At 39.8% G+C, this 22764-nt stretch overlaps 1 protein-coding gene across 4 annotated transcripts in view; it reads left to right on the top strand.

The window, feature by feature from the left end:
* PCDH15 (protocadherin related 15) overlaps positions 1-22764 on the top strand; it is a 388852-nt gene that overhangs the window by 297054 nt on the left and 69034 nt on the right. For all 4 annotated transcript variants that reach the window (XM_075504147.1, XM_075504150.1, XM_075504148.1 and 1 more), the window contains exons 23-24: positions 11831-11940; positions 12715-12855. In XM_075504147.1, coding sequence (XP_075360262.1) covers positions 11831-11940; positions 12715-12855 — 251 coding nt within the window. The remainder of the gene's footprint in view (positions 1-11830; positions 11941-12714; positions 12856-22764) is intronic.

Genomic DNA, 22764 nt, shown 5'->3' on the forward strand with positions numbered 1-22764 from the left:
GTAACAACTGGAAACATTTTTATTTAATTTCAGATATGTCAGTGCATGCAATTTCTGAATAATATTTAAAGCCTTTCTGTAATAGATTTAACCTTCTGTGTTAACAATTTTCAAGAAAAAAAAATGAACAGGTCCTATATGCATAGCTGTGTAGAAAAAAAATGTGTAGCTATGTTTAACAGAAGGACATAAAAAGGACATACTATAAGACCCTTCCAAGATACTCCGCATTTTGGCTAAATTACAAAAGCTAATTTACCTAGCCTCAGGAGCCAGGCAGGGGGCTGGAGCCACTAAAGAGACTCTTTGCTGCTAGGGGCATACTTAGTAATGCACTTAGTTTCCTTTTTCTTCTATAACTTTATTCCAAATGACCTTCACCTTTAAGGAGCTTGTCCTTGACTCTTACCTGGTGACAAATGTGATCCCGAGCAGTGTGTTTTGGGAGAGGCTACAATGCAGCCACAGTGCTAGACCGCTCAGGCCAAATTCAGCATGAGCCCAGCCTCAGGAGTACTTGGAGCACGGTGTGGTCCACCTCTACGATGTAGAAGAGGTATCTTGCAGTTCTCATGTCAACCAACACAGTGTCTGTTTGCAGGGTTGTGAGAAGAGACTTTAAGGTTCAGGAGCACAGGCAGAGTTTGCATTGCCTTCTGAAAAATGAACTGAGCTCACAGTTTCTGAGGCCACCTTGAGCTCCAGTTTTATCCCAGGAGATGGGAACTTTATTTCACTCTGAAGAAAGCTTCACAGTAAAAAGTGGCTCATATCCCTTAATACCCTTAGATGACAACTGAATGACCCATTTTATCTTCTCCTCCTTGTGAACTCATCAGGATTAGATGAATAACCTAGTTTCTCTTTCCAAAGAAATAGCGCTACTCCATTCTTGGTAAATTCTTTGATGCACACTGTCGTAAAAAAACTCTTAAAATCTTTTGGGGGCAGCAAAGGCAGTTACTAATTTTCTTCAACATCAGAAATTAACTGAAAACAACCCCATAACCTTTTGATTCAGCTCTGAGACTCTCTCAAAAATTTTGGAGCAGGACTAGTTTTGATTCCTAAGGTTTTCAGGGGTTGTCACACTCTGAAAACTCCACTTCGTGTTTGGTCTCTTGACGGCGATGCAAACTGAAACTGGCAGGTTTCATATAACCTTATTTTTCAGTTGACATAGTATATCTTCTGGGTAAATGTCAGCACAGAGTAATGGTGCTGCTTGCAAAATGATAAACTGTTGCATGTGGGTACTAGAATTTCTGAAGGATTGAGAATTAGTGTCTTTAGAGTGGATTAGTATTGATTTTTGCTTGCATAATTATCATAATCCGGATGATTCCAGCATTGTTTTCTAGCTGTTTTACAAACTTCATTTCTGTGTATTTAGAAAAAGGTCACAGTTGAACAGTTTCACACAGTAAAGCTGCCTGCACAGTTGCAGCAGCATGTATTACAAATCAGAAATAAATACAAAAAATAGGAGAGAGGGGACCAGATGGCATGATCAAAAAGGCATAGCCGCGTTGGGCAGATAGGGAGATAAAAGTGCAACTCTGCCTTGAGCTGTTGGACTGGCAGCTCTCTGCTCTGTCAGAAGTACACTAGTGCATTAGGATCTCTGCTTGGAGTCCTGTTCATACTAAGGGAGGCTTTGATTGATTATTATCCATGTCTTAAAGTGACTTCCACAGGAGGCAGCAGTCAAGTAGATGAGAGTCAGAGATTTGCATTTTATTCACTGGCGCTCTCTCTACATTATTCCATAATTTGGGGAAAATTAATTAGTCTTTTTTTTCCCCCCACCTTCTTTGTTTGGATTGTAAATTATACTGGAGACTTCTAAATGCTGCTGTGCTATACGTATAAAACAGCAAAGGGAAGCTAAGAGCTCTGAGAACCATAAAATACAACATGGAGCAGTTGCTTTATGACAAGTGAGTGATAAAATATAGTTCCGTCCTAATGAGTGAGATAGATGACCACTGAAGTACATCAGAAAGCTGCAACCAGTCAACTCTTCTGGTGCAAACTAGCAAGTCAATGCGAAGCATCCCAGCAGCCTGAGTGCAGCATGCTTTAGGACATTTCTCCTCCATGCACTCATATCCTGTTAGAAGCAGAGCAGCATCAGCCAGCAGGTCTGCATGATCTGGTCCAGCAGCTTGTGAAGATGCCACCCTCAGGGGCTTGCTGGCCATTAGCATAGTTAATCAGGGCCAGATGATCCATGCCTAGTGCTCCTTGCACATAACCATCTTCTGGGGACACTGGTACACTGCAGCTCCTACAGATCTCTCTCTAGTGCATCATTAGGTGTGAGCCTAACTGCCTTCACTGCACTTTAGCTGGTACTGCAGGTTATCCCAGTGCTCCTATCCCGGATTTTCGTTCTGAAGAGTTTAACTGCATTAGTGATGTGGATCCTTCTCTACTTGGATCCTTATCTGCCCTTGTCATGGATATTAAATATGACTTTCAGAGAGCTGGCAGCAGCAGTGCCTGCTAAGTAAAGTGTTTTCCAACCAAGCATTGTTTGCTTGTTACACAAAAATGCAAAGTGTGAAGAGGCAAAAATCAAAAAGAATCAAAGGCCTGTAACATGCAGACATTTAATTGTAGATGGCTAGTCCACCTCTGAGCCCACTTGACCTTTTGCTGCCAAGGAAGGACACTGCTGCTGATGCTTTTCTCGCTGCATCTCCCTGTGGGGTAGTTGGCAGCCAGTCAGATTTTGCTCGTTCTCCAAAGCACTGATGGCAGAGGGAGCGCCAAACCTGACGCATGGGACACTGTCAGCAGTATATGGACAAGGCCTGAGGTGCCACTTCCACTGCCTCTCTCCAGCCACAGTGACAGCCTGGAGAGCAAGGGCCTGGGGGTGCTGGGCACAGCAAGATGGTGATGAAAGGGGTGCTGGCACACCGCATATGAGACTTTCTGCATTGCTGCCCAAAACAGGGTGTGGCCGTTCACACAGTTTTTTAAGGTTTTTAATGCTGACTTTGATCTCATTCTGCTTAGTGCTGGTGAAACAGCCATGTCTCTGGCAATAACTCACTTGTTTGGGAAAATCAAATCAGCTGTTTTGAGTGCTCCTTTCCCAAGCTATTATGTCTCTTGTTCTGATGGCTCCACCCAGATCACCTCTTGATTGAACTCCAGAGCAAGTAATTGATCCAGAAGTTTCCATTTCTTCCAAACAGGTAATGGCAGCACTTTCATTTCTTAATTAACAAATCGTAATTAGTAGCGCTACGGAACAGTGAAGACCATATGTGAAGTGAACCTGAGATGAATATAAAGAGGTGGGGTTTTTTTCAGCAAGCCTGTCCTCTTTATGAGTACGTTCTCATTTTAAAAAATTAAAAGTTCAAAGGGACTTGGGATCTTTTTCTTGTTTTGTTAATTAATAAATATCACATCCTCTGCAACTAGAAGGTCGTTGCTAATAGCAATGTGCAGGAAATGAAATGAAATGTTAACTAAAAGCAGCGTCATTGGTTCCTAATTATTGCCTGTGGGCTCATTAAACAGGTGTTCAGCCATTTCACAGCAAAAAGAGGAAAATACTGGGAACTTTTAGCTTCTGTTAGTATTGCATTATAGGTCACCAACTTGTTTGAAAAGATGTGTCCAGTTGTATGGTAACCTGAAGTTTGGTTCCAATTGATGAGGAAATATGTGAAGTTGCAAATTTGAGGCTATTACTTGATGTAAATGTAGTGTGGCACTTTATTTCTCTACTAGCAACAATGCTCTACTGTGAAAATATGTTCCGGTTAAAAAGTGAGATTTTGTGATGTGTGGACCTCTTGCTTGCTCAGTAGAAGATGGGATGTAATGTTTTCCACTTAATTAAATCCGTTGATACTGTAGGTAGATATTATCGAACCAAATAGCTGTGTACTGCAGGATTTCACAAAAAAAAAAATTTGGAGGCATATCAGGAGTCAATTAGAAATGTTATTCCAAGAGGCTTTTCCCAGTTCTCTGGTTTACTGCCACTCAGTCAAACAGTTATTCTCATTGTGAAATGGAAATGTGGAATCCTGCACAGCAGCATTGAGGGTATGGGTAGCATTTCACGTTTGAAATCTCTCTAATTCGGTGCCTCCTTCCAAAAGGTGCCGATTGGCACAGAACAGCATCCACAATGTTGTGAATGTCTGAGGCCTCATAGAAGCAGCTGTGCTTTTCTTATCATGAGTATCCTACTAATTCAGCCATCCTTCTTTACGGTGCATGAGAGAAAAATACAAGTATTAAGAGAAATGAGTTATTCCAGGAAGAGGAACAGGTTAATCTATACGTGTCTTAAAAAATCAGGAGTGATAAGTTCTGTTCAGAAATGAGGTCAGCAGCTGACAATGTCCTTTGTTAAAGAGCAGAACAGAGGAAAAAAACCCAAACCATATACACCAGGCATTTGGAGGGGAAGGGAACATTTTTGGGTTGTAGGCCACAGTGAGATTTCCAAAGCTATTTTCTTACTGATTTACTTACTTGTCTCTGACATGTTGCTTTGAGAAGTAATTTGAAAAGTCATAACTTATTTTCTCTAAGTAAAATGGCATTATTCAGGGAATCAAGATGCTTCCTTAATGAAACCATGTGCCGAAGTGGCAGTGTATAAACTTCTACCGTAGATGCAGTTGGTTTTTCATCAGGCTTTCTTTAAGCCTCTATTTACTTAAGTTTTCTTTTTTTCCTTCCTTTTAGAGCTCACTGCCATTTTAAGTAGTGCTCGGTTAAGGGATCATTTCCCTCTTTTTGCAACAGGAGTGCTCAGGGTTTTAGTTTTGTCCCTCAAAAGTATTTTGTTTAATAATGGTAGATTTAGAGGATCCATTTGGGTAATCCTTTTCCCAGGATATCCAAGTTTTACCACTGCTTCTCCTGCCTTTCCCATAATGAATTTACATTTACATTTTATGAAAGAAAGACATGAAAAAGAGTGAAATACCACTGGCAATATTTTTGATGCAGCATTTCTGAGGTGGAGGGAAGAATAGCCAATGTTTTCCTCAAACTGAAGCTAGAGGAATGATGCATAGGTTCCAATGTGCATTTTTTTATTTACCTCACGTGTCAGTGGCAGCTTGGCTTCAGGAAAATATGTGTGATTTTGCCTTTCAAATCACTGTTTTATGGTGGTGGTCTCCTGGTACTTATTCAGTGTGTAATAAAAAATAAGAAAGCACACTTTAGCACGTGGTTATAAAAGTTAGGAAATTAAATTATTTCTACAGCAGATACTGAAGCGTGGTTTGCCATTGAAAAATTAGTGAGCAAGTTAGCAGATGATTACAGTGTAGTAGAAGGATCACCCATTTTTTCTGGTTTTCCTTGTTTTAGTAGTGCTACATTGCATTTTATTAAAATCTTCTACTTCTTTATACCAAATGAAAAGGAAACTATTTTTTATGGGCTTTTTTGAATGAAACATTATGGCAAAATGAATCTAGCTGCATGTTACCTGGTTATACCAGAAGAGGTAATCACAGGGCCCAGGTCTGTGCAGAGAATCTGCCTTGCTGTGCTTGGTGAGGATGAGGGTCAGAGCTTTCAACACCATGTTGCAGTTTAATGAAATGTAGAACTAAGTCACTCTGGGAATATGAATATGGAAAATAATACACAGCTGTAGTATTAAACCCTATCAGCTTTCGGCAGTGTATTATGAGAGCACAAAGCCACGGCATTATCCTTGGTCTTAGAATTGATCCTATCAATACCTGTCTGTCTGACCAATTCAAGTATGTGAGTGTGTCCTACATTGTGCTTGATGGGAAATTTGTTTTGTTTTGTTTTTTGCTTCTGTAGTAACCGTGATGGAAATTTTCATGTCTTCATGTCCTTAGCTTTAATTTAGGAAGATTGGTGGGATAACACAAATGCATTATGCCTGATGTCAGAGAGTTCACAGGAACAAAATTTGACATTTTGTTTAAAAAATAACAGGTTATGACGGGTTCACTGTAACTATTTCCAGACTCCCTTGTCATCGGTTTTAGAGATAAACACCACGAAAAGGTCAGAATGTCTTGAACCAATTTGAGAATTGAGACAGAAAGTGAGGATAGTAAGTACAGTAAGGAATACATGATCCTTGTCAGGACACTTTGAAAATAAATGACTTGGAAAATACATCTAATTAAGAAGAAAATATTCTTTTCCAGAAAAAAAGAATCACTGTCTCTGACAAACTGTTCAGATTGTTACAGTTGCACTATTGGAAACTGAAAATTTGAGAAATTGTTCAATTATTGCTCTAAAATGTGGCTAGGTCCTTCTTTTTTTGAGCAAGGACAGGAAGCTAAGTCTAAATGCATTGGTTGAAAGGATTAAAAGAGCTGCCATCATGATGTTTACTTCTTGCTTTCTTGTTTCTTTACTTCTTGTTTTGCTGCACCAGTTAGAAACTTGTACATTTTTTTCACAATTTTAAAAACTCAGCTGTATAGCCAGACCAATTTAAGTGTTTCTGTTTGTAGAGCTTTTATTAGCTATTTTAGTTTCCATATAACTTCACTATTCGCTCACCTCATTTTAGACACTCTCGTGTGCTGTCTACACTTGACTTTTCTCCAGAAAAATATATAAATTCAGTTGTTTTTAATGGCTTACATAGCTTCTCTTTAATGCAAAGCATCAGACAGATGAAAAGCCAGATGAAATCACTTCCCATGAGGAGTCGGATGAAAAGAGCCTGTGCAGGAATGGGTACGCTGCTCAGAAACATGTTTCAGATAGAAGAGGGTGGAATAGCTCTAGGTAAAATGCCCTTGAGAGTTGAAAGTAGCTAAGGCCAAAACTCTTTTAAGAAGCTGTAATGTGAGAGAAGGTAGGGAGACGATTTTAGCAGGAGAGGTCCAAATGACATTTTAGTCAAGTTGAGCTAAGGATCTTAGCAATGTAATTAAACAAACAAACAAACAAAAATGTAAGTTCTGAGGTATGCTTATGGGCCTCCATGAACTAAAATATAATCCACAAAATAGAGTCAACTTGAAGGGTCTAATACAGAGTACATACATATCACACTGTTAAACTTCAGTACTAAACCAATTTTCCAATTTATTATTGGGTTTGCTGGTTTAAATTTAATTTTTGATTAAATCTCATGTTCATGCTTTTGGAGATAGAAAAGTTTCGTGGTGAATTTAAAGCATATTGGATATCAGGCAAATTGAAAAATGGATGAGAGTCTGACGTATTTAGCAAAGGAAAAAAAGAAGCAGAAAAGAAGAGAGAAAAAGTTAAAATTTCGCTTTGGATATTAAAAATCGTTAAGCCCTGAAATGTATTTGATAGTGTTCAGTCTCCATTTCCCCCTCTGATCAAGATAAGGATAATTGAGATACAGCTAATGAAAAGATACTATTCTTTTACAATTTGTATTCTTTTTCAGTGTTTTTGCATATAAATAATGACTTTATTTTAATCCTGTTCTTCTAATTTGGGGTTGCTTTTTTTTTCTGAGGGGCAAACACATTTTGTGGCTTGGTTTCATACTGAAGCAGTAAGCAATGAAACAGAGGCCTCAAAGAAATACAGGCAAATCTTAAACTTGTTCGGGGTAACTAAATCAGAAGAGTGGAACAGGAAACTTATTATTGAACATCTATTTTGTTAAATTACTTTGTTCTTCCCAAATCCGAGGTCATCAGGATACCAGTCTTATCTCAGCATGGCACAAAGCAATTGAGGCTGCTCCTTTTTTACACTTTGCTGCCTTCATGCCCTCTTTTCCCACCACAGCTTGTCAGGAAGGGTTTGGGCAGGTTGGGTGGCTTCACGCTGAGTCCGGGGATCCTACAGAGTTTTCATTGCGCCGCGGTGATGGGAACCCCTCCTGGTATCCGTCCCATCCTGGATGCTGACAAGACACTGCTTACTATTTCTGTGAAAACGTTAAAGTGAAGATTGACCAACCTAAATTGCACATTGCTGTGATGGTTACAGAAAAATACCATGTGAATGAATGAAACATTGGTATAGAAATATATTTATTTTGACATGGTCAAAAGATAGCTGTGCAAAGGAAAGTGTTCAGGAGGAAAGATTAAGACTATGGGTAGACTGAGTTGCAGCTGAGGTGACTAAAGTGTGTGTTAATTGCTGTTTATTCCATTTCACCCTAAGATTTATGGGGTGCAAGTGGATTATCATGTTAATGCACAGGGCCTTCTTTCATTCAGTGTCTGATTGTATGTGGATACCCATGCATGTACGTATTGGGGAGGAATATTAGAAACCATGTATTTGAGAAGATGTTTTGTTTAGAAGCTCAAAAAGTAACTGTTTCATATAAAATATTTCAAATAAGTCAGCACTGGACTGTAAGGCAACGGTGTGCCAATCCTACACAGGTGACAGTGACAGAAATGTACTGTCAGGTATAGTCAGAGCCTGTGGCTGGCAGGGTAATGACTATATTGGCAGTTGCACTCAGAGGCTCAATAAGGTGTTGCAAACATTATTAGAGAAAAATACCTTCAGATGCTCTGAATCCTAATCATGTGTTGAAGTCACAGCAGTACCCTTCCCTTTCACTATGCTGTCTGTTTTGTAAGCTTCTCTGGGTGGCTTGGACTGAATTGCACTGCTTTCCTAGTGTCACCTCTTCTCACAAAAATAACTAGCCTTTATCATCCAGTAATGCAAAATTATTGCATAAAAATGCTCTTGCCTGTCCCCTAAAATGTCTTTGAATAGAATGCCTACCACTTACAAAAAAAGCCAAAAAAGCACTGTTGTACATCTTAGTCCTTCAAAAGTTGGAAAATAATGAACTTCTCCCCAAAGAAAGCTTATTAGAGCTTGTAGTACAGGATAAAGAGCAGTATATTGTCAGCTTGAATACCATTGTCTTTTGCTAGGTCACTTCTTTACAATTCAGCAAAATGTTCTTAAGAGACCAGCTGTATGTTTTAATTCAGCTGATGCATTGCTCCTGTTGAACCTGATCACCTTAGTTAAATCAGGGAAACGAAATCAGTACAATTACTGTGGCAGTTTTCTGTCCACTCCCTCTATAGCCTCTCATAGCAAACACAAAAGCTGCTTGCTAATTGATATTGATTTGTCAATTCATTGAATTCAGCTATGTCAGAGGGGAAGTTACAAGGCCATTTCTATTAAAAGAATATACTGAAAGTGTGCTTCAGATGAAATGTGGGTTTTGTTTATACACTGTCATGAGATTTTTTGTTCAAATTATATGCCTTCAGAAGAAAAAGAAAATAACATAATACATAATGCAACATAAAAAGGATCTTTGTTTTCCTCACTGGCCTGTATCTCTGACCTCATCAAAAGAGGTACAGCTTGAAATGCTTTCAGATTTGACAGCCTTTTTTTCCTGTCTTTAAGATTAACCTTTGCGTTTGTAAAATGCACATTAGTAAGTAGTTTATAGCACTAGTTTTGCAGCTTAATAAATCAGGTAGCAATAATGAATTTTATTTCTGCTGCTGATAGCACACTTGAGGCAGATGGTTGGGAGCCAGAGTGATCTGCTCTGTGCATGTGTGTTTGAGTAGAAGTGAACTTACCATCATCTTTTTCTGCAAAAATATTGGGAGGTCAGTGTTTCAGTACGGTAACTATTACATGATCCAGTGTGTCTCAGCCTGGAACAGTATTTTCTCCCCATTATTTGTACAGCGGAAGGCCTAGGGATGCTCAGAAGAATTGACACCTCACCATGCTAAGTGAGATACAGTGTTTTAATTAAAGACAGACTGGGCCCTCCACAGGAAGCAAAACAAAACAAGTAAATAAAGCAATGGAAGATGTTACAAGAAGGGAAGGAAGAGTGCATCTTACCCCTGTGGGGCATGGATATGGTTTGCCTTTGGCATTTTTTTTACGAGTGGTTTGCCTTTGGCATCTTTTTTACAGGTGGTGTAATCTGGAGCATGAGCAGTCAAGCCAGCAATATGGTGCTATAATTGGATTAAGCTGAGAGCAAGAACTCGGGAAGAGCAAGAGAATTATAGCCCTTAGGGCAAAGTAAGGGAGCAGTCAGAGAATCTAGGGTCAGGGTGAAGGCAGTCTGAATAGCAACTTGAGGGAAGAGGCAGAAGCAAAGGTAAACTTCTGACCAATGTTCTTGTAGGCAGAAGGCAGTTGCTGCAAAGCATGAAGGCAAGTACATCACCTCCAGGGCAAGAGGTCGTGTAACAGGCATCATCACTCAAACTAACCAGGTCTCTCTTTTTTTTTTTTTTTTTTTTTTTTTAAATGATAATGAATAACTTACCTGCTGAAATTTTTTAACTGAATTCCGTATATTCAGTGTCATTATCTAGAACTTTTTCTAGGATGTTCGAACCAATATTCATCCCAAAGAAAATGTTTGTAAGACAGAGATCAAGGGCAGATTGTTGGTCTCTTGGTGTGTGATGGCAAAGGTTTGGGTTCAATAGTTAGGATTGTAACCTGGGGTTCCAACTTTCTGCCCTTAGAATGGGAAAATGTGGTATGGGGTGGAGTATTTGAAAAATACCTGGAGGATGAAAGAGGGAAGTCATAAAATATTCTCTGAAAAGAAAGCAAGTGTAGATTCTGTCCAGAATTGTGAAGATCAGTGCACAGCTGATATACGCCTTAAAGTCTACTCCTATTTAGGAGCCTATCTCAACATATCCTCGTCTGTCTCTTATTTCGTTATATACTGAGTGAGTGTAATTTTTAAAAATGGAAAATAACTGCATAATGTTAGTTTTAATAAAGATGCATCTGCATTTATGAATGAGTGCATAAACTTCCTTTCAAATTTATTTATTCACTAGCATGAATAGTTTTAAGCATGAATTCAGCCTTTACTTGCTGTGATGAAAATCTGAGATTAGCTCAAGAGTCTCACTTCTCCCTGTTGAAATTGTTTAGATTGCTGTTTTAAATACATTAGCACAGACTCTTTGTTCATTCTGAAGTAGTTACAGTTTCCTTGAGGAAACAGCATCTCAAAATGTTACTCATCACATTTTCTGAGGGGATAGCATTTGAACAATAGAAGAGAAAGAGTGAAGTAATACTTTGCAGCATTTCAGGAGGAAACTCATTATTTATACAGGATGAAACTATGCTGAATATGAGATGCTCAGTTCTCAGTGTTTGTAGGGTACAAAGAACATGAGATACCAATGTGTTAGTAGTGTAATCTTTTTTCTTTTTCTTTCGTTACATGAATCAGTGCTCAGTGAATCAGAAGCAATTTACTGAATGCTTAAAAGATGTGTATGTATACTTGAGTTGCAGTTGCAGGCTTTTAGTACTGAAATGGGTTGGCAGGAAAATATTTGGATCTTTCTGAAGAGTAGAAATTCCTGTGGAGGTGGCTTTAAAGTGCTTACTGTTTAAATGATAGAGATTTACCCATGAATGAATTTTCCTGCATGCATTTCTGATAGATTACTGAGTTTTCTTAGTAGAGGTGAGTATCATAAAAGAGCTATTAAGTTCTAAATTTTACTTGCAGTTTATCAGTCTGTGGTGGTTCTTGTGTTTCTGTTATTTTCTACTCATTATTCCCTGCTTTTCCATTTCTCATATCTAAGAACCATTATATCTTTATATATTACCTCTTGTCACTTCTTACTCTTATTACAGTAGGAAGTAAGACTTCTTACTGTTTTTTGCATTTGCAGAGGCAAAGGTTAAACCTTTGCCTTTTTAATATGTCTTTCTGTAATAACATCCTCTCACTTTGGTAGCCTAATAGATGGATGAAACTGTTAACCTGAGGAATAAGTTTCAGTAACCTGCTATTCAGGCCACTGGAAGATGACACAAATACTTTTGTTCAATTCTGCAGACCGCCACCAGTGAGTGAAAGTGCACCAAAAGGAACTGTGGTCGCAGTTGTTACAGCTGCCGCATTGAACCAGACAATTGTATATTCCATTGTTTCCGGAAATGAAGAGGGTAAGTACTAATATTTCAGTCTTAGTGGTTATGCTGAGCCTAGTGCATGCATCAGAAGTCTTCAAGAAATAGCGATTAGGAATAAAGCTGCTGAGGTGAAATCCCACCTCATCTGGACAAGCAGGAGGGACTGCCATTATCAAGCCTTCAGAGATCAGCTAAAGATCAGATTAGTTAGCAAGATTACAATAAACACTAAAATACAATGAAATTTTCACTGATGTGAAAATTCACAGTGGTGCCACATGGCGTGAATCCATGGCATACTGAAATAAGAATATAAATAGCTTTGATGTAGTTGAACTTCTTGCTTAGAAATCTGTTTTAAGGCATTATATACTTTGCCGTGCTATAGCCACAAGTATTAGATTAGAGCCTGATATTTAAATAAAACATCATTCCTGCATTTGCATCCTTCTTGGGTACTCTGTGATCTGCCTTGAAATCTCTAAGCAAAATTACACTAAATTATTTGGAGGGATGTGGAAGAATTCCCCATCCCATCCTCCTTTTTGTGAGAGTGAGCTGTTTGTCTTGGCTGCTCTTGCCAGTGTTGGTTATTCCAGTACCAGGTCAGATTCAGCTGCTGTGCTCCTCTGAAGACAACTTCACAGAGGATTTATATGGGCTTTTACAGGCCTGAGGGAGGGATGGGAATGACTTTCTGAAGACAGTGTCAGAAAATAGTGTCATCACCAAAATAGAAGCATTTAGGCATTAAAAAAAAGTGTTTATGCATCTTAAAAAGTTACTTCTGTTTTTGCTGGATTTCAGATGTGTTTGCTATTAATAACAGAACAGGCGTGATCTCAGTTAGAAAGTCTCTGGATTATGAAAGTGTGAAAAGTTATGAGCTTCGAGTTCAAGCAGACTCCTTACAAGTGGTACGATCCAATCTGCGTGTCCCTTCCAAAAGTAAGTTTAAAAAACCTTATTTTTAAATCTCTTTTTAATATACATATGTGTTGTTATTTTTTGAGGATATTGATAACTGCGCTCTAGCTTGTGACCTTGTTTTGTTATCAGAAATACAACAGTGATGATGGTATGTGAGCAGCAGAGAGTGCGTTTGTGGATCTCTATGCTTGCCTTCCATACGTGGAGCTGATCAGTCTTGAGCTAAATCCTCACAAATCATGTCGATGTTACATAGTTGTAGGTCTCACTGATACTGACAAGTCATGTTTATATATAAACAGAGAGTTGATGGCACAAATTGAACATTTTCAGTGTAATCAGGGCTTTTTGTGATGGAATGTCACAGTTACTTTTTTGTAAACACATTATACAGCCCAAATACAGACTTCCTCCCTGCTGGGCTGGTAACATCGCAGCAAATGTTGGGACGCTACCGAGAGGAATGGGGAACAGATACACAGCAAGGGTGACAGGAAGAAAAAGACTCCTGCAGCACCCCTGAGGAGTTTATTGCAACCCTGACTGAGAGCAAACTGGAGGCAAGGACCTGCTGTGACAAAGACAAGAAGGTTCTTTGCAACATCTCTAGGCAGGAAGGAGTTTATTTACAAGCTGTTTTGCTTTGGCTCTGTCTCATAGTGAGGGTTTTCTTTTTCCCTTTAATGGTTTCCTTTTTCTAATGAAAGTAATTCGAAAGGTCTTTTGATGATTGTTATCATCCTCTGTGTAAGGAAAAGGTCTGGGAAATCTGGCTTTCCAACATCTGGCTCAGTGTCCTGTCCCATCCTATACAACTTCCTATCTAAGCCACAGTTGGGCCCTAGTAAAAAAAAAACAAACCTTGTACCAAAAAGTGTTTTGGTACACATTGTTACACAGACTGTGTTTGTTTTCTCAATTTTTTTTTTTCCTGTGTTTTTGGTCTCTGTGAGTCTCAGTTTTTCCCTGCTCTAGCTAAGGAGCATCATGGATGCAATGAAAATAAGCCCAGGGCAGTGGACTGTTGCACTGAGAAAAGGGCAGTGAGGAACCGAACATTTGTTTAAAGGCTGTGAAAATATTACCTTCTTTCATTTCAAATTGAATGTAAGATTATTTCAGGTCATTTGTTCTGCAGTCACAGTTATTCCAGTATGAGCTGTGGGCTGGATCTGTCGCTGGTGGCTGAAGCTTTTTTCTCCTCTGCACTTACACCGGTGTTAATCATAGAGCAAATCTTTAGTACTGGAAAAAAGCAGGCTAATCCTGACCAAAAACACCCCCATGAACTAATAGATGGAGAGGAAAATGTCAGCCTCTTTAGTTTATAAATGTCTGTCCAAGAGATGCTGCTGTGCCATCTCATTGCATTCGCCATTGTGTGAGCTGAGGAATCCCCAGGAGGCCAAGCTTTGGGTACCTGCTGTTTATTGATGTGTGTGTAAAATTCATTCAAAAAAGGACATCACCTTGGTATTTCGAAACCATTAAATACAAATGGAGTTCAAATTTACTTCAGACTTCAGTTTTATGCAGGTAACCATTATTTAGTTACTTGTAAATCCAGGGAGACAGGCAGGGGGAGATACCATAAACAAAATGCCAGTACCGGACTGTTCCTAAACATCAGTGAGATTTGGGCACTTATCAAAGTGCGTACATAATAAAACCTTCTTACAGTTTTTGGAAGCTCCCAGGAATAGAATGAGCAATTTTAGTTCAAGTGCATCCTTTAAGGCATTACTGGCAGTATGATGCTGTAGGGATTGTGCGACCATGGACTTTGTTTTGATCTCTGCTCCCAAGGAGGTCTGCGTGGCAAGCCAGGGGCAAAAAAATTTCCATCAGTCTTTCATCTGTCACTAACATTAGACTGTCACCTTTCCACCTGCCCTGAGTAAGAGAGAATTCATTGTGCCTGTGTCCAGGCACAGAGAGCACTGGGCAAATTAGGACTCAGAGCACAGTGTGATCCCTCTTTCTCCCTTGCTGCAGGGAGAAGTGAGCTGTGCCAGCTCTTTTGCTTTTGCTACTCACTCTGGGCTCTTTGGCTGGCACATGGGCAGGCAGAGAGCCAAAGTGCCACCCTGTTATTGTCAAAGGTGACAAAGTTGTTCCGTGACAGACAGTGTCTTTTCCATGCTGCAGGTTGTGATCCACAGAGTTAATAGTCTGAGGGTTACAAAGGGAGGGCCACCCTTAACTAACTGGGCTGATTCTGCTGTCCTTTTTCTATAGTTAGTCTTCTGATTATTGTTCTGATGGATACAATAATAGCTGTGAATATTAGGAAACCCATCTCTAGTTTGTTTCAGTGCCAGTTTGGTGCATATGCTAAGAGTATTGTGTATAGATTAGAGGTCAAAATTCAGATTTTTCAGGATAGTAATTTAAACACGGTGCAAGTCTGTTTCTTCTGTATAAAGATACTATGGTAGAACCTGCTTGTGATACTGAAATCAGTATTTCATGAAAACTTGCTTACAGATTTTTAAAGTTCTTAAAGATATTCGACTTAATGGGCTTAAGTATTTGGGAACGTGCCATAAAATGAGGTGATAGACTATAGCCTGAGACATTGTACAGGGGGTGGCAGTTCAAATACATTCATCAGGCTTTCCAGTACTACCCATGTAACCAGCGGAAGATTTTTGGAAATTGAGCATATGTTATCATAGATATTTCTTCTTCCTTAAGAAAGAATTGAGCATGTGTGTAGTGTGACATGTAGTGATTATTCAGTGGTCAGAAGTTGAATTGTATTAACAGCGATGTAAGATTTTGTGTGCCGTTATAGCCACCATCGATGATATACCTGGAGAGGGAGAGAACAAGAGAGCTAGTGCAGTTGACTGCATTTCTTTTCGTCTGGGAGAGGTGCAGTTAAGGTTATATTCTGTAAAATGTGGCCAGACCATACGCAGTGAGGAGATTAAGGCTTCTTTTGAAAAAAGCATCCAGCTTTTTTCAAATCTTTCTCTGACATGGATGAACAGACGAGGAAGGAAGTCAGCAGGTTCCAGCAGAGGTCTTTGGTCAGACCTCACAGATCAGGGCAGCAGTGGTGTCTATATCCCTCTTCCGACTGATGCAGACTGAGCTGCATCAGCGCAGCTCAGTCTGCACTAGAACAGTTCTCCCAACTGGGCAGCAGTTTTAAAAAGGTGATAGCCGAATTATTTTATTCAGGGATACTTGATAATGACTGGAGTTTGAATTTGGTCCAATTTAAAGGAAGATATGCACTTGCTGTATGTGTTTGGATATCCATGAGCACACAGCATGTATTAAGTTTTGCATATGCACTGTGCTGGATGGATAGCTAAAGAATTTGGTAGATGTATATTTTTAAAATACTTTACAAGTATCTACCTAACTAAATCACCTATGTCTTTGCAATGGAGATCCCTTGACCTCTAGGTTTGATTCCTACATTTGTTACGATGTATGTCTCTTCATTTTCTCAGCACCTTTTTCTTTCTTGATGAGTTTTAATCGGGTTAAATACTACTTCAGAGTTTCGGGGCACTGAATTGATGAACTACAGTGGAAGGAGACGAGACAGAATTAATGCACCATTGTGGACTTTGGTGACATTGAAATGATTAACCACTTTGGAGTTAGGTGACTTTGAATGCACTTCTCTAGAATTACGTGACATTGAATTAATACACTCAATGGCAATGAATTGCTGCCAGTTCCGGTGTTAGATACCACTGAATTGGTGAACCACTGAATCAGTGAACCATTCTGGAATTTGTTGGCAGTGAATTGATTACCTACTCTGGAGCTGCAATGGTGAGCCCTTTTGGAGCTAGATAATGCAGCACTGATGAACTGCTCAGCCACAAAACAGTGCTGAATTTCATGAAACTCAGAAGCTAGGTACCAAATTGTTTTTAACTGTATGGTATTACAGAAGGTAATTGTATAGAAGTAGGAGGTTTTTTCATCTGTGCAGTGGAAAAGTGGATGATGCTGCATTAAGTATAACTAAGCTTGTCATTCAGTGATAGTGCCGACTGATAGCGTAGTAATAACTGAATAAATAAATGAGGAAAGTAAATTGACATGTCATTTGGAGTATGAGAACGTAAAATTGGTGACTTAAACTGGGTTTTTAAAATACGATGCTAAATCATGAAAAATCACGCTCTTTCAGTGGAATTGAACTCCTTAAATGAGTTACTTTAACTGAAACTTTATAATATGAAGTTGTGGTGCACTTTTACTTCATTTGAATGGAAGTTAGGATTTGTTAGGATTTCTGATGACAGTGTATTTAAAAGGTTGGAATTCTGGCTTGAGGAACCAGCAACTGGTGATGCTGAGCCCTGAAAGACTTTCAGTATTAATGGACTTCTCCAATTCAGTTAAATTTAGCAGCCTCGTTTTTTTTCTGTCTGCTCTTTGCTTCTTAGATTACCTATCACAATAGACCATAGTCCATGTTGCAGGCTGGGCTGGAGTGACTGCAGTGCCTGTTGCAGGGGGGACTGGAGTAGCCGTGGTGTCTGTCGTTTTGTCACCAGATCCTTGAGGGTTCTGAATAGTGTTGAACAGGGCTCGGTAGGCATGGGCCAGGCCCCACAACATTGCAGTGATTTGTATCTCCTTAGAATTGTCAGAGTGACAACATACTTTTTCCAAATATTCTACTAATTTTTCAGGATTCTGCACTTGTTCAGAGGTGAAGTTCCAGAACACTGGAGGTGCCCACCATCCTAGGCATTTGCCCATGCTATCCCACACACCCTGCCACTCATAACTATCCAGCCTTGGGGCAGATCTCTGGATGATATTCTCAAATTGCTTACTAATCTTAGACAAAACTGAAACAATATTCCCAAGCAATACCAGTAGAAGTATCTTAACTACCCAAGGATGTTCAAGATACTGAAAAGTTATTGTAGCGAAGGAGGACACATTGTAGAAGAAAGTAGCAAAGGTGCCATTTTGTATTTCCTCCATAAAAAATCTCTCAGAGGAAGAAGTATAATTGCTAATTGTCTCCTAAGGTGGTACCCGACATACAGTAATGGTTTCCGTACGACACTTAGATACCAAAATAAACCCAAGGTCACTGTTTTAATAACAAATCTTGCAGGCAAAACATCACTAATCACTGCAGAGCACAGCAAACTGCGAAAACCAACACCGATCTTTAACGTGTACACCAAAAATATGAGCATGGTGCAGCTCAGGTAAGCCAATATAGGGAACAGATGAATCAATATTGTGGCCCGCCACTATTAACAGATCTAAATTCCTTAATACGGTCTGGTTAATCTGTTATTATTTCAAACTCTTTGAGCGCCACGTTGGGCGCCAAAAAGGACTGTTGTGGTTTAGCCCCAGTCGGCAATTAAGTACCACACAGCCGCTCACTCACCCTCCCCCCCTGGTGGGATGGGGGAGAGAATCAGAAGAGCAAAAGTAAGAAAACTCATGGGTTGAGATAAGAGCAGTTTAATAATTAGAACAAAAATAATAATAATAATAATAATAATAATAATAATAATAATAAATTGTAATGAGAAGGAAAACAACAAGAGAGCAAGAGAGGAACAAAACCCAGAGGAAAAAAAAAACCAGTGATACAACTGCTCACCACCCACCAACTGATGCCCTGAGCAGCAATCACTGCACCTGGCCAACTCCCCCCAGTTTATGTACTGAGCATGACGTCATATGGTATGGAATAGCCCTTTGGCCAGTTAGGATCAACTGTCTTGGCTGTGCCCCCTCCCAGCTTCTTGTGCGCCTGGCAAAGCATGGGAAGCTGAAAAGTCCTTGACTGGTGTAAACATTACTTAGCACCAACTAAAACATGAGTGTGTTATCAACATTATTCTCATCCTAAATCCAAAACACAGCACTATACCAGCTACTAGGAAGAAAATTAACTCTATCCCAGCTGAAACCAGGACAGTCCAGTAGTATACAGTAGGTCAAATTAGGGTTGTGATTATTAGCTTCCAGGTAGAAGCTTTCAGTTCTCCCTCAATGGATAAGGTGAAAAAAAACTCTGATATATAAGGTGAACATCCCAAAACTGTGTGTGGCAGGATGTGTTCTGCAATTGGAAGGTGCTGCTCTGTAATCTATCACAGAGCAAGCAGCTTCTTCCTCCCAGAAAGAGTTGTGAAGAGCTGAAGGGGATGTATCAGTGCACTTTATCATTTACTAAACCGGAAGTACTTCTTGAACAAGAACAGGAGAAACATCATCTTTTTACCTCATTTGAGCACTGTCAGCTGTTCGCAAAGTTTTTGTCAGCATCTCACTGTCCTGCAGTTTGATAACCAGGAGAAATGCGGTCAGAGCAATAACTTTGTTGTGGCAAGGAATGAAGGGACAGGAGGAAGCAGAGGGATTTGCAGGAAACCAAAGGGAGCAGCGAAGAGAAAGTGCTGCCTAAACACAGTAAGAAAGAGCAGCAGAGTGGTATAGACAAGAAGGGGTGAAGAGAGAGTTTTACCATCAAAGTAAACACAGTCCCGGTTTTAAGAATCAAAGCATTAGTGGGTGTCTGGTTCCTGTGCCAGATAGATGAAACATGCATTGTGGTAGGAGACACCAAGGCTTCCCACTTTGACCTGGAGAGAAGGGTATATTTACAAGAGCGCCAGAATATGTTTGCTTTTGAGCACCACTGACAAAAGGGCCCTCCAAATTCCTGCAAGTACAGAAGTGGAGGATTCAGTCTCATGTTTTCCAGCGTTCACAGTTTCCAGCATCTGAGAAGAGCGCAACTTTTCATTCCCTGACTCTGCACATATGACCCTTTCAGCCTGCCACTGTGCTCTTGCTCACTGAACTGCTGCCGACAGCAGTTGTCATTTGCTCTCTTATCTTGACTTATTGTTGCTGTCTGTGTGTAGCTTCACCTGGCCTCTGTGGCTGCTCAGCAAGGTAGCCTCCAGACTGTTCCGGTGTCTGTCTGCAGATGGACATGGATGGAAACAGATTGTTTAAAAATTAAACGTTACGGGCAAAGGTGTTACCAGTTGGCACAGGTTCCGCATGAAAAGTTTGTCTTCATTAGAAGTTACCTGTGTTAACATCTTGTTGCTCGATCAGTTGTTGAAAGGGAGGCCCAAGGGAGTATTTCTGACTGCAGGTTGCTCTACTGTAGATTTTGTCTTGTTTTGATTGTCTCTAAGACTGACTGTGAGACACCTCTGCCTCCCAAGTAAGTCACGTTCTCATGGCAGGGGCGAAAAGGGGAGGTTCTTGTGTCATGGACTTGCAAATGCAGTGGAACTCTCCCCTACATCCCTGATCTTGTCACCTGCATCTTCATTAGGAAACTTCTGGCATCGCTTGTAGTCCCACTGTCATCTCTCCTGCATCCTCTTTTTTATTTTTGCTTGCACTCTTGATTGGCTCAGCAAAGGGAAAGGGAAAAGAAAAGCATCAAGCATGTATTTCACATCCCTAGAGATGCAAGAATAATGACAGAACCACATGTTTTACTGTCTTTTAAGAGGAATTAAAAAGAAATGAAAAGCACTGCAAACAACGAACTTGGGGTTTTTTACAGTTGTGCTTGCACTGGCTTGATAAGCAGATTTCTTTTTTAAAAATTGCAAAAAATTGCTGTCTTTGTGTTTGCATCCAGCCTACTACAGGTGACTAAAACAAGATATCCCTCCAAACTCTCATGGGTGCTGCAGAATTCAGAGTAGCATGAATTTTTGTTAAAAATTGACTTAGAAGTAGAATTCAACAAGCAAGAGGTAAGGTATCTCAAGAGTGTTAGACCAGCTGAGGGGGGAATACACTGCCATGTTTTTTCATTTCAATCAAGTGTGCTAAATATTACATTCACTGCCAGGTGTGAATATATGATCTTGGTAGGCATGTTTTTATTTTGGTATCGAAAGATTTTTAAGCAAAAATGCACCTTTCAATTTACTATTGACACGTTTTATTCATTCAGTTAGAACTATTTTTCGCCTTTGGCACAGCCCCAAGCAAGAAGTGGTGTATATCGATTCCCCAGACGTATGCAGAGGCACTGCCCCGAGGAGGGTCATTTCTGTTGTCAAATTGCTGCTGTAATCCCAGCTGTGAGGCAGGGCTTTGCTGTGGGTGTTGGAGGATAAAAGGAGAACAGTTCTGTCTCTACTGTAATGTTTTTAGTTTTCTAATCACAAAATAAACCTTTGGGAATCATAAAGCAAAAAGGGATAATACTAGTTTTGCAAGCAAAATTCTGCAACTGCTCCATACTAATTGGGAACAATAGTTTTACTAAGTCAAATATGAAAATGAATTCTGTATCCCTGTATTATTGACTTTTCAAGTAGCCTTACATTTTTAGTTTCAAACATGTGGCAAAAGTTCCTGCTGCTGGTGTTTTATAAGTTGGCTGCTATGTCAGTCCCTGAATCTAGGAGACGTGACAGATGGACAAAAAATATGCTGCAGAGTCTAAAGAGCTGCGAATCTGCCTCCTCTGCCACACAGCTCTGAGGTAGTTTCTGTGAAAGCCACTGGGACAAACTTCAAAGTTCTCTGGGCAGCAAAGCAATGTCTTTTAGAGAGACTGCATAAAATGTGAGCTCCCTTTCAATTCATTATTTGGTAGAAAGAGATGTTTTATATTTATTTAAATCAGACCTTGGATCAGTGCTATTCCAAATACATTGCTGTTTACGTCTCGTCGAAGCTTCTTTTTGCACTGTTCTTGATCAGCTACAGCATATGATGAGCTTCTTCAGGCTTTATGGGCACATGCTGATTTAGATCAGAATGCCACTGAAAAATATTCAGTGCTGATTCCTATTTGGTTCTGCCAAATTTAGTAAGGTGAGATTGAGTGCAGCTGCAATTCAGTTTAGTTTACTTGCCAAAGTACAAAGTCTGCTCAAGACTTGTAAGACAGTAGTAAAGCAAAGTGCTATTGAAGCCTGACGAATTACAATTCTCGTTCCCAGTTTGATTAAAATGAACTTTTAAAAGAGAAGAATCTGCTGTTACCTACTGCAGAACACACAGCCATAGCTTAAGCTAGATGCAGGGTTTTTTTATGCTAAAATTATCAACGCATGAAGAGCAGCTGTATCAATGGCTGGTTTGGCATATTATAGAAGACAAGTGCAGTATCATTGGTGAAAGCATAATGTAAAACAAATCCGGTAACACTCAAAGCATAGTTGACACTGTCCCAGTGTTCAAAAAGCATTGCTTTAGTTGAACTTAATTTCTGCAATCTGGCAAGAAACTACATGAATCAGGCACATTATTAGCACTACTTAGATAAGCAGTGATAGTGGAAAAGAGTTTTCAACAAGTGTGTTTGGGAAAAACTTCTGGAAATGCTAGTACACAGTAGTTCCGACCAGCTCCCTGGAGTTTTTGTTGGTTTTGTTTTTTATGTGAGTCATTCATGATCTACTAGTTTTATGTGTTTCAGAGGATCCTCAGGTTTCCTTTAGAGCAGCTTTCAGGATGTTTTCACTCCTTAGGCAAATCACAGAAGCTGAAAGATCCAAATGCCTCGTCTTCTAGTCTTGGGAGCAATTATTTAGCTGGAGCAGTTCGTGCAATATGTTTGGTTCCTATAAGCTGAAGATGACTTACAAGCAGCTGCAGTTCTGTGTACTCTGTGCACTGCAGCTCATCTCAGGGGGCTCTAGAAGAGAGGAGGCCAATGGGACACAGGAGACCTTGCCAGGAGGTTGTGGTGCAGAAACTTCCTTTGCAGTGTATTGTCTGGGAAGCTGACCTGACCTTCATGATTGTTGAAGTAATTGGTGTGAAAAATCCAGACAATAAATGTGTCTTAGCAATAAAAATGTGCAGTAAAACTAAAGAAGCTGTTTGCTTATCAAATATGATCGGTATACTTTGTGTGCAGAAAAGCACTTCCCTCACAGCTGAAGGAAGGTGGTTGTAGCACTCAATCTAGAAAATCTA

The sequence above is a fragment of the Mycteria americana genome, chromosome 6 (genome assembly GCF_035582795.1).
Source record: "Mycteria americana isolate JAX WOST 10 ecotype Jacksonville Zoo and Gardens chromosome 6, USCA_MyAme_1.0, whole genome shotgun sequence".
Lineage (NCBI taxonomy): Eukaryota > Metazoa > Chordata > Aves > Ciconiiformes > Ciconiidae > Mycteria > Mycteria americana.